Raw genomic sequence first — 19,971 nt, forward strand, 5'->3', positions numbered from 1 at the left:
AGAGTCTAGGCTGATGCCCGAAACGCATTTCTGACTCGAATACGTTATTAAGGTAAGGTGGAATATTTTATTTTCTACGGAAGATTTTTTTTTAAAAGCGATTCGTCGAAATTTATATTTATTTAATTTATTAATAATTTTTTTTATTGCAAAGTCATAGAATATTTCTTTCAAAATTTAACTGTCAAATGAAAAATTCTTAATCATCACGTGTGTGTGTGAAATGTATCATCTGCTGATAAAAGACACGAGCAATGAATTGATGGAAAAATGGATATGTCTTTAAAAATATTTTAACAGAAAGAGATTTGAATTATTTTTTAAGATTTTCGTGAAGAGTAATTCATAATCTTGTTTTTATTATATTTTTATAATTTAAACGGAAAAAAGTATCGAACAGAAATATTCAAAACTGACCTCTGGTAGTAAAGACTGGTATCAGGAAGGCTGCGTGAAATTTGTCCGAATCGCTATTTCACTAGAGAACCACTAACATTTATAATAAATAGAATGTAAAGACCAAGCTATATTTTACCTTTTAAATTAATGTTGTATGCTATTTTTAATATAAGATATAAATTAGAAGTTATATTTTAACAGAAAAAATTATTAATCTAAATTTATCATTAAATCTTAATTTAATAGAGAGATGAATATAATTTATAATAAAAATTGATTTTTAATAAAAAATTGAATATAATTTATAATAATAATTAAATATATAAAAGGTAAGATGTATATCCAATAGTAAGAAGACTACAATTGAAATCACCAGCCTCAATTTTTTTTACTATTTCCTATAATTCCTATAATTTTCTACAATATTTGTTCCTATTGAAATTAGTTTCAAAAATAACTTGCCTCGTTGCAAGTGCGAGAAATCTAAAAAAAGGTATGCAAATAGGAAAAATTGCGCTAGTACAATACTAGTGACTTTTCCCTCTACCTAGCATCCTGGACAAGTTGAAATTACCTGTCCGGAACGAAAAAGACAGAAAGTAAGGGGTGAATTTTCCCTCGCTAATTTTCCGGAAAGCATCGGGAAAGCCCGTTGATTTGCTCGAGATCGCAAACAAGCCCGAAAACGGTCTCCGCTTAGAATCCAGGGGGGAAGTAGGAACTTTTCTTCGGAGCCGAGAGCCGCGAACGAGCCGCAGAAGGCGCTGGTTCGCGGTCGTGCCCGCAGCTCCGAATCAGTAACCACGGTGCGCGTTTCCGACCGATGAGCGGGCACATCGGGACCAGCGGGCATCCTCTTCGTACGCGAGACCCTCGGGGATAAATAAGACGGACGGGTGGTGCGGAGTGGCCGCCGAGGCATCGCGTGGCACGTGCGGGTGAGTCGCAGGGGTGGTCGGCGAGTGTCGCGTGGGAGCGTCGCGTCGTCGCGACGCGTCGCACCGGGACTACGGTGACAGCAGCCCCAGGAGGAGCGTCCGAGGGTGTGGGCCTGCGGAGGAGTCTAGGTAAGATAACGAGCCCTTCGTCGTTCGAACGAGAGAGTGTCCTCGGTGTCCGGGTGTCACCCTCATCGTCTCCTCGTTCCTTTTCCGGAGCGTCTTCCTGGGAGAGCTGCTCCATGGAAATTCCGCTGGTCCATCAATGTAACGTCCGAGAGAGAGATTGGCGAGAAAGGAAGAGCAGCGGCTCGTCCTTCCCGCTCCTCCCTTGAGTCATTCCAACGGAACGCCAGCCAGCCGGAATTCCGGGAATCCTGACGACTCCGAAAAGCCAAAGTGACCTGCGCTCGTAAACAGTCGTGCATTTTAATGAGACGATGGTCTCCTCTCTTCTTCTTAATTGTTTCTAATCTCCGGGAAATTTGGGATAATGTTGAACTTAGTTATTTATCCGTCCAATTTAATTTCGATTAAATTACAATCGGAAAACGCTCGGAAAATGGTCGGAAAATATGTTCAAAAGTTGACAAATATTTATAAATTCGGAATCTTCTCTCTCACTGCCTACATAAACTTAAACTACATAAAAACGTGTACGACTCAGGAACGTAGCGTTGTAGGATTTAACGTCTATCCAGACAAATTTACACGTGTAATCGTATAAAGAGCGGATACGGAGAGAAATGAACCAGCCGCGATTCTAAAATAAAGGATGCCATATTGTTCGGTTCCCGTACGCTTTATGCGGAAATAATTCCTCCGGATGTGTCTTTATTACGGAAATGTCCGAGCGTAGCGTTTGTTTATGGCATTAAACAGCGTATCTCGCACATCCGGTTTAGGACGAGCGAACTTTTCGAAGCGACATAAGGGAAACCTCGTGGACTTTCCCATTGAATCTTGCCTATCTAAGGACCGTCCTCGGATTTTTTCAGTGAATACAAATAGATATGTGTCGCGTATAAAAATTTAATAAAATAATATAGATAATTTTTAATTAGATAATTAAAAAAGTTTTATGTATTTAATGAAAATTTATTATTTTCGAATTTTTATTTTCTTTTAAGAAAGAGATACATGATATTTTTTTTTAATAATTATTTTCCTGCAATTCGCGTATAAACATTTAATGAAATAGATCAAATAATTTTTTAATTAGACGGTAAAAATTTTCATTATATATTTAATTAAAATATGTTCAAAAATCAAATCTTATCAAAATAAATGTTCAATTATCAAATTATCAAATTATGCTCTTTCTTTAAATTAAAAGATAAATTACGTTATATAATTTATCTTTTAATTATCCGGATAATTTAATATCATTTTAAAATGTCAATAGTCTGTAAAATTATTTTCAAATTGATAAACTACGAAATATAAAAATTTTATTTTCTCGCAAGACGAGAGAGAAACCCATTTGAAAGATTAAAAAGTTGGCGAAAAGTTCCTGCGGTTAAATTTTATTTACTCGCCGTCTCTTGAAAACGCGCGCGTGAGGGGAAAAAAAATTTCATCTCTGTCATCGCATAATAGCACAGTCCGATGATTATCATTAATTGTTATCGAAGACGCTCCTTCCACCTGTCTTCCACCGCATCTCCTCTTCTTTGCTTTTCACTATTATCTACGCGCGTGAATTACGTAAGAATAATTATCTTGATTAACAATAGCAGTTTACGTATCTTTTTATATAACACAGTTTACGTTAGATAACGAATTTCAATAGAAAAGTCCCGACGAACTGATTCAATTACGAGGACTCTTCAGGCATATCTCTCTCGCGAATTCCCTCTTTCTTATCTTACTTGATTCAAGTTTTATCGATACTTCTGTTTATTTACTCGCACTTTTAATTAACATTAATTCGCTCCTTTCATTTTTCAAAATTTACTCGTTGTACAAAATTTGTTACGAAAAATCGTCAAGCATTTTTTAATTCGCTCCTTTCATTTTTCAAAATTTACTCGTTGTACAAAATTTGTTGCAAAAAATCGTCAAGAATTTTATTGCATCGTTACGATGCAGATCGCCGCAATTCCCACGAAATATATAGCATTCGAGAGCAGGCTTTGTTTACACGGCGATGAATTTACGGCGTGCATTCACCCGAAAATGCTCATTTATAAAAGCCGTCGACACAGGCGCGATGCGGCGCGATTATCGTTATCGATGCGAGTTGATTCTCTCTTCCACGAGTCTCGCCCGATAACGCGATGGGGGGCGAGCGGAAAGAGGGAAAGGGGTGGCGAGAAGGGAGTTCGAGATGTATACGTTTAACCTGCTATCTCTCGGGCGAGACATCATCAATGTTGCATCCACAATCGCGTGCTTTCTGACCCGCCTATCGAAAATCGAACCGACAGGCCCGCCTCGACTATCGCTACCGCGATGTCTATCGATCGATATGGCACTATACGTGTGTACGTTCGCTTTTCACCGTCGCTTTTCCACGTGACGTTAATTGCATCCCGACGGAAAATGCACCGGAGATGCATCGACGCGTATTTTCCTCCGTTGTCGATCGACTCCGGTGGCCGCGATTCGAAAAATCGCCAGTGGACGCCTGTAAAAAGCGCGCTGACGTTGATAGATATCGTCGCGATAAGCTCGCCTCTTTTTCACTCGCAGGGAAAATTGCCAAGAGAATTGCTGCGTTGGATGTACTTTTGAGAATTTAATTCTTGGCTTCTCTCGTATATCTTCAGATGATTTCATTTTATTTTTCTTCTCTGTTCCTCGATAAGGAAATCAACGATAGATGATTAACGGGAAGTAAACATTATTACGTATCATTAAGTGTGATATGATTGAATATTCACATTTGATTGAATATTAAAAATTTAAATAAAGAATATTCTACAAAAAAAGCATATTTAATGTTATAAAATTACATATAATTTTCAATATTGCGCAAACTGCATCATTATTATACATCAGGTGTAAAATTATCATTGTATAAAAAATAATAAAAATGTTATATAAATCTTTATTATCGGCATAAATAAAGCAAAGTATCGTTGCCTTTCTAAATAAATTATTTTTTGTTTTTTAAATATTTCTTCATTAATTTTCCATATTTTTTCACTTTATCGAGAAAGTATTTCATTTTTTCTATTTTCTTTTTCTTCCTCTACGACAAAAAAATATTGTTTTATATTCCTAGAAAATTTATCAGTTTCATATTTCAATTTGTAAACTTCACATGTGTCCGAACTTGTGCGTCTATTTCTAATATTTTTGAATATAAAAACAGTTTAAAACAAAAAAAATTCTTTATACATAAAGAGAAAGAAGCATATTTAATATTGAAAATTACACAATTTTCATTAACATGAAAATTGCACTATCATTGCATGTAATCATCATTGTATAAACTCTTTTATAAAGCTTTACATCGTTGATGTCATCGGCATAAATAAAACAAAATATCACTGCCTTTTAAAGACACATTTTTCACATTTTTTCATTAATTTTTTTCCTATTTTTCCAATTTATCGAGAAAATATTATATTATATTTTTTTACTTTTTAATATTCTTTCCCTTTTATTTTCTATTTTTTTATCTCCCTCTACGAGAAAAATATCGTTTCATATTCCTAGAAAATTTATCAGTTTTATATCATTTCTATTTATTAATTTTTTCATATGTTTCTGCACGTTTGTGTGCTGCGTTTCTCATATTTTTTTCCCAGTCCATGATTATCTTGTATTTCTTCGATTAAATCCGAGTTCTCTCTCGTAGCGTATTTGCAGCTACGATAAGTGCATTCCTTACGTAGTGATCAAATATAAACATGAATCGCGCTTCTCTTTTTTTGCCGTTCATTATCACAGTCTATCGCGGCGTCCTTGATGTTATCGATGATCGATAGTCGGATTGCCAAAGACGGTGATTAAATGAGGCAATTAACGCGACTCTCGCACAATGCATAAACGTCCAGCCAATTGCCTATCGATTTAATCTCCTATTCAATAAAGACATTTATTATATTCAGCCATGAATGGAATGCAACAGTTCGCCGCGCCCTGAATTAAAGCTGGCTTACGTTGCTTCTTTACCGAGTTGCATCTTTAAATATAATTAATAATGTGTATTAATAACAATGTGATGACATATCAGATATTTATTACCTACCATGCAAAGAGAAATGAGAAAATTATTTAAAGTTGCGTCTGAAGCTACAGAAATTGTCTGTTTAATTTAAAATCACACAATTTTTAAGATTTTTTTGCAAGAAAGCAATGCATTTTTAAAATGGAGGACAGGTATGTATTTTTTTCCCGAGCAAACAGATACAATTTCGCATCCGATAATTAACTCAATGCTTCTCCAGAAACAATTTATACTCTCGCGGCATAATTTTTCCTGCCGTTAAATATCCCACGAGACGACTACAGGGTGGTCGAAGTGCACGCGGCGACCCTCGGATCGATATTCATATTCTGCGAAGTCGCGAAAGCCTTAACTTAATCCGGAATAGTTTAATCACACGAAATTACGCGCGCTAACCTCGTTAACCCGCGTCCTGATCCGTCAGTGTGGTTGCTCTTCGAAGCGAGGTACGAAAAAAAATTTTGTAGACCGTCAAAATAGAACAGACCTGATTATTTTAGACTCCGATTATTTTAATGACAGAGAGATATTTGAAATTTTCTTCAATTATCGGACCGTTGCGTTGCATAAAGTATCGGTTTTACATCAATGGATGTACTTCAACGTGCGATAATTATTGAATTTAATTATCGAATCGCGCGAGACGCATACAGAAAATACAGTGAATACACGGAAATTTAATCTTGCCGCTTGTACACGGTTTCTGACGAAGTTCTGTCAAGGATACACTTGACATGGTTGCAAAACCAGAAACTAAGGAAGAGCTTAATGCCTTACCTGTTGGCCTTGATGCGACATTCAATAGCTACCAATTATGTTCTTACATATACATTTAAATATAAGGAATACATTTATATTTAAAAATAAAGAATATAATATTTAGAGATAAAGAAATTATACTTTTAAAATTTTTTATACATATATCAACTTATTTATTTAATTATTCATTTAATATTATATAAAAATGTTATATAAATTTATATAAAAATTTATTTATATAGATAGTATATACAATATTATATAAAAATTAAAATTTATAATTTTCTATTATTCTATTAAAATTCTATTATTGGCACATTTTTAGAAATTAATTATTGGGAATCATCAAATATTAACTCTCATAATCAAATATTAAAAAATCCTAGCAAATTTTAATTCGCCCTTTTGAATATATATAACGTCAAAAATTACCACAGTTTCATCTACTATGCTAATTTGAGTGTGCAAGACTGATGACGTACTAAGAAATTAATTTATTTTCACGCGTAGATAATTTACATTTTGTCACCTTTGACGTCAATATGATTGCAATTAGGAGCCTCTTGAAAACAAGACACCTTATGATTACATTGAGGGCAATTTAAGGTCCTCTCTCTTTTTACAAAATGGCACGTTAAGAGACGGCTCGATATTTTATCTCTCGGCGATCTTTCGGGATGACAGGAGCCGCAAGGTGATACTTGGCTTATCATTTATCATGGACCTTTCTATCGGAGGCTCGCGCGACGCAAAAGCTCGCAACAGAGACAATATGCGAGATAATGGCTAATAAATCGTGCAACACACGACGCCGGCGATTCGTTCGCTCATCGCGCATGCGTGCGAAAATTTCCCGCTGAATTTCCCACCGATTTCCCTGCGATATTTTCCTCCTTGGCATACTAGGCTCGCGAAGAAAGATCAACGACGCTAATAAGAGCGTGGGAGAAAAGGGGAGGTATTTCATGTTTCATAAATTCTTGAAGATTAAAATCATGAATGAAAAGTATCGGGAATATCGATTAAAACTTTAGCAAGACGGAGCTCACTTAATCCGATGATTTGTGGGATTATCCATAAGAAACTTTTACATCGGTACGTTATTGCGTTAACTTTGCTCGAGGGAAGGATGTTACGTAATGCGTAAAAAATTTTACGCACTTTCCAGTTTATTAAGAAATTAAATTGCAAATATATTAAAATATTATTCAAAATTATGTCTAAAAAAACTGCTCGCTGCGGACGAGCAAGATCTTGGGAAACATTCTGTATATTTTTTTCTCTTTCCCTCTCTTTTGTCGAGTAACTGTCATGTATGTGTGTGTGTGTGTGTGTGTGTGTGTATGTGCTTCGCGTAAATAAGTTATTTCCGGCTGGATCGACCCGCCGAACGTTTTCAGATACGAAAACCAAACTTTCTTATATAGTTTGACATATTTATAGCCCGATACAATATTCAAAATGTTTTGCTACAAATTGGTGGTCTCTCTCGAAAAATTTCTGCCCAATTAATTTCGTCTCTGACATTTAAACCTTGGCCATTTCCGCAGTTTTCGAGCAATCTTCCCTTGTTTTCTCAATTTAAAAATGATCAATATTGCTAAAAAGAGTCAGCAATTGGCGACCAATCAAGTCCGCTTAAGGAGGAATCGATTCTATATTAGCTGAGGAATCTCGTTACGCGGCGCGAATCCTCGACGCGAAATCCTGAATAATAGAATAGAAATGAAATTGAATGAAATGGAATAGAAGAGTGGCCTCTGAATAATCTAGTTTTCTCAATCGGGTAGGCTAAACATTAATAGTCGGGGGCACCCTGTATACAGAATAATGACGTCAACGGCGATTGAGTAGTATGATTCCCGGTAGTTTTGCGCCGGTTATAGAATCACTGCAATAAGTTATAAGAGCGCTTATAAACTGCGGCGACTTAGAATGCAATGCCATTACTCTGTCTCTGCGTCATTTGTTCCCCATCAAAAGCACAATCGGACCTCGAATCCGTATAATAAAAGCTCGTTAAACAATAGCGGATTATTCGCGAGATGGGAGAATAATTGGACGATACTTCGAAATTGACAGCTTTCATTATAGATACCCTCATCCTCTCGGGAGCGCAATAATTGAAGTGTAAAATATGTAATGTAATGCGCATCGAGTGAATTAATATCCACCCTCCTCTCGATCGTCGCTTTAATCGTCTTAATATCGAGCTGAACGCGAAAAGGCACAATTAAAATGGATAATTGCGAATTGAGTAATTTGTTCTTCGTCGATTTCGATTTATCCCCGATAATATTTAAAACGCAAATTGAGAAAGAGATGATCCGTTGAATAAATATTAATAAAATGCAAATGTACGCGTGTATTTATGTAAATATTAATTTAACCCGTCGCTCTCCCTTTTTAATCAATTATCTCGTAATTTTATTATCGCGAATAAATAAATGGTTGTGATTAAATACATCGGTAAGTGAAGTTTACCGATTGGCTTGTGTTTCTGGGCGTAATTTTGCTTCTCTTTTTTTCTTCACATTCGTTTTTGATTTATGGGGGATCGCGATAACGAGAATGCCTGCGTTCGAGCCAGCAGTTTCGATGCCGAACATTTATTCCAGAGCGTGCAGATAACATATGTGAGTGACGTCAAATGAATCGTAAGACTAACTTCCGTTCATTGAGCATGCAAAATTTGCCCTGAATTATTCAAATTATACAACTATTGGCCGAGAATTAAATGCAAATGGCTAACGAAGAAACTCCATTGATATATTAAAGGTTAGAATTGCACTTTCAGCATTCGAAACATATCGAAATTTACAGTCATATTGTAGATTATTAAAAAGAATTTATTTTTCTATAAATATTTCTGAAATTTTTGATTGATTTTAATTTTTTACACGATTTGTCAAAATTAATTCACATTCAGTAAATAAATTTTTAGTAAAATAAATAAAACTTATATGACTATTTTCGCTTTATCTTCGCGATGCGGAAGATACTTGAGAGTCTCTGCTGATTACGGCGCACAAATTGATAATGAAGCGTGTATTTCGATGCTCCGCGATAACATTTGGCACACAGTGACGTCAAATGCGTACGCAAGTCCCCTGTTTCTTTGCGCTGACCCGTTACATCGACAGTAGAGACATACAACACAATTCTTATATTCCCGCATGCTTTTCATTATATACGGTGTCACGAGAAAATAAAACTGAATAAAATATTTACGCGTTTAAAATATATAATAAAGTTTAATTATTTATTTATTTATTTATAATTAATTATTTATCAATTGGAGAATTAATTGACTGTACATTCTATAAAGAATTGTTTGAAGAGCATAAATAAATGCACGGTAAAATAATTGACCGAAAAGTAACATATAAATAATATGATAAAGATATTTTCTTCCAAGCATAAATATTAAGATGTTTTTTCGATAAGAGAAGAATAAATTAAATGCCGCGGAAAATAAAATAACGAGGATATTTTTCTCTTGTAATTGACCATTCTTCTACATAACAAAGTTAGTATCGATTTTTCCTCAAGTGTAATTTAATCAGCGACTTGATAGAGAGACTGTTAAGGCAGAAATGTAAATTACTAACAATCTTACGTTTTAATTAATTCAAAGTAAATTACTTTATAATGAGAAAAGAAACTTTATGATCTTAATGCTCTCTCGAAAATGAAAAAGAAACTCGTGTTATTTTGTTTGCGATGTTTAGCGAGGGAAAAAAAACTTTAGTCCGATTTTTAAAAAATTCACAACGGTTGGCACGTGAAAATCGGGATTTGCATGAACACACGGTATAGGATCCATCCCGTCTCATGTTATATCTCGTGTTACACTCGTCATCCGTCCATCTGTAACCGATGGTGGCACGCGGCGTGTAAAACCCCGCGAGTACAAATTATTGTACCGGCATTATCGTATTAAGTATTATTTGAGCGCCGATTGAAATTGACATCCATTTGCCGGAGCGGTTCAGTGTAAGCTCGACGTCGCCCCGAAGTGCTCCGCCATCTTTCCCCTCGATCGCACCTCGAGTACATAATTTTGAAAAAATCCAGTGCAAACAATTTATTATCGCGACAATATCAAAGCAAAAATTTTTAAAATCTAAAAAATTTGTGAATTCCTATATAAAAAAGCAACACTTTCTTGAAATGTAGCGGCGAATTATTATCAATATTTTTGAAAAAGAGATAAATCATTTTTCTACAAAATCCAATATTTTTTAAAAAGAGATAAATTACTTTTTTTCAAATCCAATATTTGCAGAATTCTCGGAAATAATTATACGAAACGAGAGCAAAAAGAAAGGAGAGGAAGTTCTACGTATTACAAAAATAATATAGTATATAATTAATTCCGCAATTATCTTCATAAGTATTAATGACTCATTATTTCATAATTAATTAATTGGCTGAAATAAATACAAACATCATTAAAATGAAAGCGGGAGAGAAAATAATAGAGGTAAATAAGGGATGTTTTAATAATAGTACCCTGCAAACACCAAGTAATATTTATATAATTGTATAATTGTTACATAACATACATGTAACAGTTATATTGTTGAGTGGGAAATTACAACTAAAACAATTATATAACTGTTACTTGATATTTGTCTAGTAGTTATTAAAAAAAGGAAAAAAAAAGATTACTCTCTCTATATCGCAATATAATTTTAAAATACAATTTTATGTACAACTATTAATTATTAAATAACCTTGTCGCGATGATCTCGCAGTGGGAGAGCTCGGAGTCGGACTTCTCGGATACTGAGGACTCAAATGAGCTAGAAGCCAGTGTCGGCCCCGAAAGCAACGCGATGGACACTGTAGATAGTGTCAACAAACGACAGGCCACTCGTGTCTTCAAGAAGTCCAGCCTCAATGGCAAGATCACCGTCTACCTCGGCAAGAGGGACTTCGTCGATCACATCACGCACGTCGACCCGATCGGCAAGTATCCAGCATAATTAATATCCATGCATGCATCCTCTCGCACGGGAATAACACGCACGGTCGCGATATGTTTTCTTAAAATAACGATTGCACACGCAACGCATGACTTCATCTCTTCTGCGAATCGAGTGGAATAAGAGAAACGATTTCCACGATTCCAGACGGGGTCGTCCTGATCGATCCCGATTACATAAAGGAGCGAAAGGTGTTCGGTCACGTCTTAGCGGCGTTCAAGTACGGCAGGGAGGATCTCGATGTCCTCGGGCTGACCTTTCGCAAGGACCTCTATCTCGCCGCGGAACAGATCTATCCGGTGGTGCAGGGATCTCAGCCCCCCCGGGAGCTGACGCGATTGCAGGAAAGGCTGATCAAGAAGCTAGGGAGCAATGCGTATCCCTTTTACTTCGAGTTACCACCCCATTGTCCTGCTTCGGTCACCCTACAACCGGCCCCGGGTGACACCGGCAAACCCTGCGGCGTCGACTATGAGCTGAAGGCGTTCGTAGGTGAGACGCAAGATGACAAACCGCATAAAAGGTACGAGAATCTCAATACAATGTTAGAAAAAATCCTTGTTTTTAAAGAAATATTATTTAAGAAATATTATTAAAGAAATATTATTTTATTTATAAATAATAAAATATAAATAGTTTATTATTATTTATATAAATATATTTTATAAATAATAATTTATATTTTATAAATATTTTATAAATAATAATTTATGTTTTATATTTTATTCATATTTTATAAAAATTTTATTTGAAATTTTGGATTATTATCAGATTTAAGAAGAGGACTTAATCTTTATAAAAATAAATTTTTAAAATGATTTTATTCTAGATTTTTAAAAAATCCAATATTCATAAACAATTTCAATTTTATTAAAATAATTTTTTGTAAAAGAAAGGATATGCTTATTTAAAATAGATTTTATTTCATTTATCTAGTTTATTAAATAATTAAATTTACTTTAGATGAAATAGATTTTATTGAATTTATTAAGTCACTTAAATTTATTAATTTAATTTATCATTTATTTAAAATGAAACAGATTTTTCCCACATATTCTTGATTCAGAATCCTTTCCATTACATGGAAAATATTTCTGTTTACAATTAATATAATTAATTATGGCTTTCATCGATGGGCTGATTCGATTTGCAGGAGCTGCGTGAGGCTAGCGATCAGGAAGATCATGTACGCGCCCTCGAAACAGGGCGAGCAGCCATCGGTGGAGGTCAGCAAGGAATTTATGATGTCCCCGAATAAATTACACTTGGAGGCCTCTCTCGACAAGGAGCTCTATCATCACGGCGAGAACATAGCTGTGAACGTGCACATAGCAAACAATAGCAACCGGACTGTGAAAAAGATAAAAGTGTCGGTTAGGCAGTTTGCGGACATCTGCCTGTTCTCCACGGCGCAATATAAGTGCACCGTCGCCGAGGCCGAGAGCGAGTGAGTATTCTCCACCCGATAACCTCCCCCATCCCTTACCAAGGAACGACGATATCGCATTTTCGTCGAGAGATCGCGAGATTCGATCTGAAAAGCGATTTTCACGGTAAAACCAAACATGACGAGAATCAAATTGCCACGATTTTCGAGCAAAATCTCGTCTATTTTTTAAGAAACTTAAATTAGAGGACCTGAATTTAATTTAATTCCCTCATTATACTCTTAGGAATTAAATCAAATTTAAATAAAATTTTGTTTTCTAAATAAAAATTAATTTATTAAGAGAAATCTTGGCGACAATTGTTTTACTTTTGCAAATCGCTTTTTTGATTACGATAAAGATAGTTGTGGGTTGAAATTTATTTAATTCAGTAAGCGATTAATTTCTCAGACTACGAATGATTCAGGCGATTGATTTAACGTTGTTAATAATTTGTACTCGAAATATCGCTGGCCGAAAGGCCCTCGTTTCTCGGACTGCAATAAAGTTTTAGCGATTTAGACGCTATCGCGCGATCGTACGAGAAAAGAAGCGGGACTGTGACGAGCAGGAAAATAAGATTATTGCACTGGCAGTATAGGGGTAGCGCCAGGATTCACTCTGAGCAAGGTGTTTTCTCTAAGGCCGACGCTTGCCGAGAACAAAGACAAGCGGGGCCTAGCTCTAGACGGTCAGCTTAAACACGAGGACACCAATCTCGCGTCTAGCACAATGTGAGTGCGAGATTAAGAGCTCGCTGTTTCCCTCATTACTCTTTCACCTTTTCTCTGCCGGGGGTACTAAGGGGGAAGAAAAAAGTAAAGATAACGGGGAGGCTGGAAAGCGGCCAAATGCACAGGCTCGCGTCATTTCTCCGCGGCTATAATCACGACTATATCTCATGACGAACAGTCGGACTTTATGGGAATTGGTCGTGCTCGAGTGCCGTAAAGATGAGACGCAGCGATGTGCTCTGTCAAATTTTTTTTGGAGCAGCCTTATAAAATTACTGGAAAAGAGAATTTTTTTTAATATTACTCTGCGCTTTAATAACGTTCGAGAGTGATTGAGAAAAATTTAATTGAATTAAAAATGAGATTCAGTTGGAAATTGAATTAAAATTAGAATTAAATTAATTCTTGAGAGATAAGTCTTTTAAAAATCTTGTAAGGAAAGTTATTTTAGAAGTTAATAAAATATACACATGTGATTGAAATTATTCGCTTATAAATCTCTCAAATAAATTTCATAAATTTCATTAAATCAAAGAAGAATAAGTAAAATCAGAAACAAAGACAGAAAGAGCATTAAATTTAATCGCGTCTTTTCATTCGAGAAATTTATCATTTCTTTAAGCATTGAAATATCATGAGAATGAGGAAAAATAGAGTTGAAAGGCCATTTTCAGCCCCCTCTTTTGCTATCTATTTTTTCATTTCCTTATTAATGCAAAAAAATATTGAAAAATGGAATGACAGTACCTTCTTAGTGACTTTGTGCTGGGGATTTTTAGCGTGGTGGCCTGTAATCACGTATAGATCTCGATCGGTGGTGGTCTCATTTTCTTTGCAAAAACCTCCCTCTCCTCACACAAGCACTCTCTCTCTCTCTCTCTCTTTCTCTTTCTCAATCTCCGCCCCCTCCATTTTATTTAAATCTTGAGATGTATATATTTTTGAATTTTTATATTTAACTTTTTTTATATTAGAAAAAGTATTTTCTTAACATTTTTTCCTTAGGTCCTTAAAATAAATTCCTCTCCTATTAATATACACATAAGTAAGTGTACGTCTCACACTCTATATATATATTCCTCTGAAGTACAAGATTGTCGAGTTCTTACCCTATTCTCGTCTCTCGTAATCTGTATCGCAGTGTAACGCACAAGCTGACATATCGTGACGTATACACATATCTCGAGACAAAAATAATTTTAATTTCTTTCATTTAATCTTCGTTTAATCTTCATGTAATCCTCGTTTAATTAGTCATTCATTTCCGCTGAAAATCGAAAATTTTATAAATTCCTTTCAAAGGCAGGAAATCATTAAAAATTATAACGATCGTTTCAGAATTATTCTAATTCAATAATAGGCAATTTCTCTAATAAATTTTTTATAGATATAAAATTGAAATTTATTTCTAAAAAATATACATATATATAAACGTATTTATATTTCATTAATAATAAATATAAATTAATATGTATGACTATTAATAAGAAGAAATTAGATAGAATTAAGATTCCATTTTATGAACGAACTTTACGCTGACAGCGCGATTAATCTCGCGATTTCGGTCCGCACGTGACGCGCACTGACACTTATGCTGATTGTGTGTTCAAATGTCAGAGAGGGATGCCCAGTGGGCCCGGGTTTCACGCTCAGCAAGGTGTTCACTTTGACACCCCTCTTGGCCAACAACAAAGATAAATGGGGGCTCGCCCTCGACGGTCAGCTCAAACACGAGGACACCAATTTGGCGTCCAGCACCCTGTAAGGATGCGATGCCTGAAACTAAGCCTGCAGATACACGCAGACATGCTTAGATTATATCGATACGCCGCACCGTGTTATTAATCATACATTTAGCGCTCGAGAAAAAGAGGATATCCATCAAAATTGCTCATTAATAATTTCGATATTTTGACGTCTTGTGCACAATATATTTCCAAAATTAGAATTTCCATAATTAATGACACTGACGAAGCAATTCTAAAGTTTTCTTTTTGTAATATGGTTGGATTTGTACGAAAAATATAAACATAAAACAGTAATAATTATGGCATTTAATTGTACTTTTTTATGTAGAAGAATATATATTTTCTCTCTAAATATTTTTATATTATTATAATTATTGAAAAACATTTTTATACAATAAAATATTATTATATAATATTAAATAATTTTTATATAATTTTTAAAATATTTTTATATCATATAATATTTTCGTAAAGAAAATATTGGAACATTGGAATAGTATATCTAATAATTTTTTGATTCATAATTAATAAATTAATAAATTTCCTAAATAGATAATTAATAAATTTCCAAAAAATTAGCCATATAAGTAATAAAAATATTTAGAAAAAAATATATAGAAAAAAATTAAAAAGAAAAAGAGAAAGATTTAGCACGTTTTCGAAAAACTCGACAAGTACAGCGCTAAATGTAAGACAACAATACGGGCGGTGTCACATATAACACACACACACACACACACGTGTTTTACTCACGCAACGAGCTGCTGAACACGCCTTTGGGAATTTTTCTCATCCGCAACGCTTTCCATACACGATGGCGGAAATATACATGTTGGCTGCCTGTGCGAAAGCTTTTCTCAACGATTATTTCTTCGATTTCTCTTTGATTTCTCGATCGATTCATCGAACAATGACGAGCAACCGACATTATCGATGTGTCATTTTGTTTTGCAAAATTTTCATGTCTCATTCAGCTTCGCTGGAAATTGTTCTTACGTGCGCACGTCTTGAATTTCTTAGATCTGGATCTATGGATCTCTATTTTCAACTAAAATTCAGGAATCTGAAGAATTTTCCGTAATTTTGGAAGCCTCAGAATCGATGAACCTTGAAATCCATAGATCTTAAGATCCTTTTGCTCTTTCGATGCTAATTTTTCAGAATCTTGCATTGGTCTTTCATTGACAAGGATTCAAGCTCGATTCAAAATCGAACTTTAACTTCGATATCTTGTTATTTTTATGCGTATCTCTCTCAGTGAAAATTAAACACATTTCATTTTCTGCATTAAATTCAACTAAATTCAATGACTAACTCAATGACTCGATCATAAAAATTGTAATAATTAAAAGGCTGAACCTTTGTTCATTATTTTTTTCCCGACTTTTCAAACGTTTCTTGAGATGCATCTGTTTCATTAGTGTTAGAAAGATTAAGAGAAAAAAAAGCTAGGCTCTAAGAGATTTAGAATATTTAGGGCAAACATTTAAACCAAAATCCCATCTTCCTTCTGTTTGTGCTTGTTGTTTAAAAACATGGCATCGCCACCGCATTGTGCCTGCGTAAAATTGCATGAAAAGATTACAACTTGTTCTTTGTCGATGCAAATCTAGTTTCATTGATAGCTTGACTAAAAATATGTACGTGATTACCGTTTTTTTGTATAAATGTTTTGTACATAAATGTATCTGTATAGTTAAATGCTTGCTTATTTAAAGAAACTGGAATAAATCCAGTTTACAATTTTCCTTTCATTTACTTCTCCTCGCCTTTGCATGATGCTATAACACAAATAACCACGCATGAGCTTGTTTGTGACATTAATGTGAGTTTATCGATGAAAATGATGTTAATAATGACCATGAATCTAATTTGCAGTGTGGTTGACCCGTCGCAGCGTGAAAACCTTGGCATAATCGTCCAGTACAAAGTCAAAGTTAAACTTTGCCTCGGTGCTCTTGGAGGGTAAGTGTCAATTAAGTGTCTCGAGATCTGAAATTTATGTTTGGAGAATATTTACAATTAATAAAATTTCTCTAGAAAAGGGATATAAATATTTTTAATAATTTTTATAACAATATAAATGTTTTTAATCATATTTTAAACGACATTTTGAATAATTCAAATTTTTCTGAGATCTTTCTGTAAATTTAAATATTTTTATTTTGATACTTGAATCTATAGCTCTCTAAGATCGTTAGAAAAAAGTTGAAGGTTTAAGATTTATAAGTTTCTAGATCACATAGATTTAATTAATATGTTTCGATAAATTTGTAATATAGATTTTTCTGTTATTACTCTATTAATAGCGAGTTAGTTGCGGAACTGCCGTTTATTTTGATGCATCCCAAACCGGAAGAGGAGGAACCAATACCGTCCACAGCTCGACCAAGCCCTACGCACAAAACTGACAGCGGAGAAGTTCCGCTCGATACAAATCTGATACAACTTGATACGTGAGTAACTGAATTACTTTTAATTGGAATATCATTTTAAAATATAAAATTTCTTATACGAATAAATTTATTAGTTATTAAATTAAATTTATTAGTTATTTTATTAGACATTTCATTAAACGTGATTAATAAATTATATTTGTTAATAACTACATCATTACCCAGCAAACACCAAGTAACATTTATATAATTATTAGTTGTAATTTCTCACTCAATAATATAACTGTTACATGTTGTGTAACTGTTACATAACATTATATAACTGTTATTTATTAAAAAGAGAGAGAGACCTAATTTTTTTTAATTTTATCCCTATTTGAATTATATCCTATCTCTTTAAAAAAAGGTTAAGAATTTATAAATTTTAATTTTTCTTTAATTCTTTCGAGTGAAAATGTCGATTTTGAGACGCCTAATTTTCTCGCAGGGAGGCGGACGGCGACGACGACATAATCTTCGAGGACTTTGCTCGTCTGAGGCTGAAAGGCGAGACGGAAGCTTGACCGTGTTCAGCAGATTCCTCATCGATATGCATCGATGCCCTCGATCGTGTGACCCTGACGCCCCCGTGTCGCACACAAGACGGAAGCTGCACAATGTCGCCAATGATGCCAATAACAGCGACGCCGCAACAACAGACTTAAACGGCGTTTATCGTTCAAATTTGTTTTTGCGGAGTCGCTGCTACCCTTAAGTACAAAATGTCCCCGACATGACGGTTTACGCGGGACATTTTAAGATTTGTTGTCGCATAAGAAAGTTGGGTGAAGAGGGAAAAGTCGAGGAGAAAAACTTCTCGAGGGGAAACTTGCGTGAAAGAGAGAAGGAGAAAGAGAGAGAGAGAGAGAGACGAATTCCGAGCACGTTTGCTCGCTTTTCGCGGATCTTTTTTAGACAGGCTTTTTCAAACGAATACGCGAACCGGAAATGACATCGACAAAATTCTCCTTCAACAATCATTTACTTTCACTGATCGAAGATGCGCAGGAAATTAAAGTTTCCCGAAAATATTTTCTTCTTTCTTTTTTTTTTTTTTTTAATATCCTGCCCATCGTTGTTCGTACAATTTATTAAGATAATCGAGCCGTTGTTATTTATGACGTGTGTTCGTCGTCGGATCGTGACGATCTTGATTTATGGGAAAAAGTACGATTACGGCGATTTCGTGATTGACACTTATTGCGAGTTTAACGCCGTCGCCATTTTACGCTTTGTCTCCGAAGACTGATTTTAGAAAGAAAAATCCAAAAATCTAGCTGATGAGATGTATTTATTGTAAAACTTTCAACAATGAAAGAAATTTTGCAAAATAATACGTAATATTTATGTAAATTTAGAACCGACATTTTTCTTCGGAAAAGATGCAAATCGCAATTGAAAATCGCAATTAATTCAATTGCAGTCAATTTACCAATTACCACATTAACCCATCTCATAAACGCGATTTGATTAGATGTCGCTTGATTCAATTAATTAGCAATAAATCGTCAGTCGATTAAATATTACGGGATCGATAGAAATTCAAGAACGTGCGAGAGTCTTGGTAAGTTTGTAGGCATTTTAGTGATTGTGATTTCTTAAACGGCCAGTATATCGTCTTTAAGTTAGAACGCGAGAAATAAAACTTTGTTCTCGAATCGTCAATTTTACTTTATCGATGCAAACAATAAATGTATACAGTGCGTTGCGAATATTGTTTGCGCAAACAAGCGTAAGCGCCTCTCGAATTAATTCCACGATAAACATACAATTGACACAGATAAAAATAATTGATCGCGGAAGAAGATGAAAGGAGAGATATTTTTATGGAAAACTATACACAAACTTTTGATTCTCACGACAACGAGGATAGGAAATTATCCCGCGAGTCTGTAAGGAATCGATGCTTCGAGGAATCTATCTCGGAAGTGCATGAATAATGTCGCAATTTGACTCGGGCACTCGACAAAAATGCGCGAGGGAGAGAAGGAAAGATGAAAACGCAGATGTCAATTCATAGATGTATTTATGGATAATTTGTAGAACTGGTGAAACACTGTAAGATTTACTAAAAATCCGTTGCACGTTCCCCTCTCTCCTCCCGCTCCCAATCATCCGATTGATTTTTTTTTTCTTAATTAAGCGAGCACCGTCGATTTCGATTGATGCGCACACCTCAAGATTGCTTGAGAATTCGATTTTCGCGCAATGAAATGTCGCATAATCTCGACGTCCGCCCGTTTATGAGAAAATAAAATCCGTTTAGCGAAGGTATATATATACTTGATATCGATTGCCTAATAAAATCCCGAACGCGAAGACCTTCGCTACGAAAACGACGAAAAATCGTCGGACAGAGT

General features: G+C 34.9%; 1 protein-coding gene across 4 annotated transcripts; it reads left to right on the top strand.

Moving 5' to 3' along the window:
* The first annotated feature begins 29 nt into the window (after positions 1–29).
* LOC105255695 (beta-arrestin-1) lies at positions 30–19,154 on the top strand. Of its 4 annotated transcripts, none has more exons than XM_011265136.3 (8): positions 30–52; positions 11,037–11,250; positions 11,415–11,790; positions 12,421–12,714; positions 15,046–15,189; positions 17,055–17,141; positions 17,486–17,632; positions 18,060–19,154. In XM_011265136.3, the coding sequence occupies exons 2-8, from the start codon at positions 11,118–11,120 to the stop codon at positions 18,133–18,135; spliced, it is 1,257 nt and encodes a 418-aa protein (XP_011263438.1). In that variant the 5' UTR covers positions 30–52; positions 11,037–11,117; the 3' UTR covers positions 18,136–19,154. The 4 variants fall into 4 exon arrangements, with proteins under 4 accessions (XP_011263438.1, XP_011263437.1, XP_011263436.1 ...); XM_011265135.3 differs by lacking the exon at positions 30–52 and adding an exon at positions 1,143–1,466; XM_011265134.3 differs by lacking the exons at positions 30–52; positions 15,046–15,189 and adding exons at positions 10,570–10,762; positions 13,291–13,428.
* The last annotated feature ends 817 nt before the right edge of the window (positions 19,155–19,971 follow it).

Source organism: Camponotus floridanus, unplaced genomic scaffold (assembly GCF_003227725.1).
Source record: "Camponotus floridanus strain SB8 unplaced genomic scaffold, Cflo_v7.5 scaffold57, whole genome shotgun sequence".
Taxonomy (NCBI): Eukaryota; Metazoa; Arthropoda; class Insecta; order Hymenoptera; family Formicidae; genus Camponotus; species Camponotus floridanus.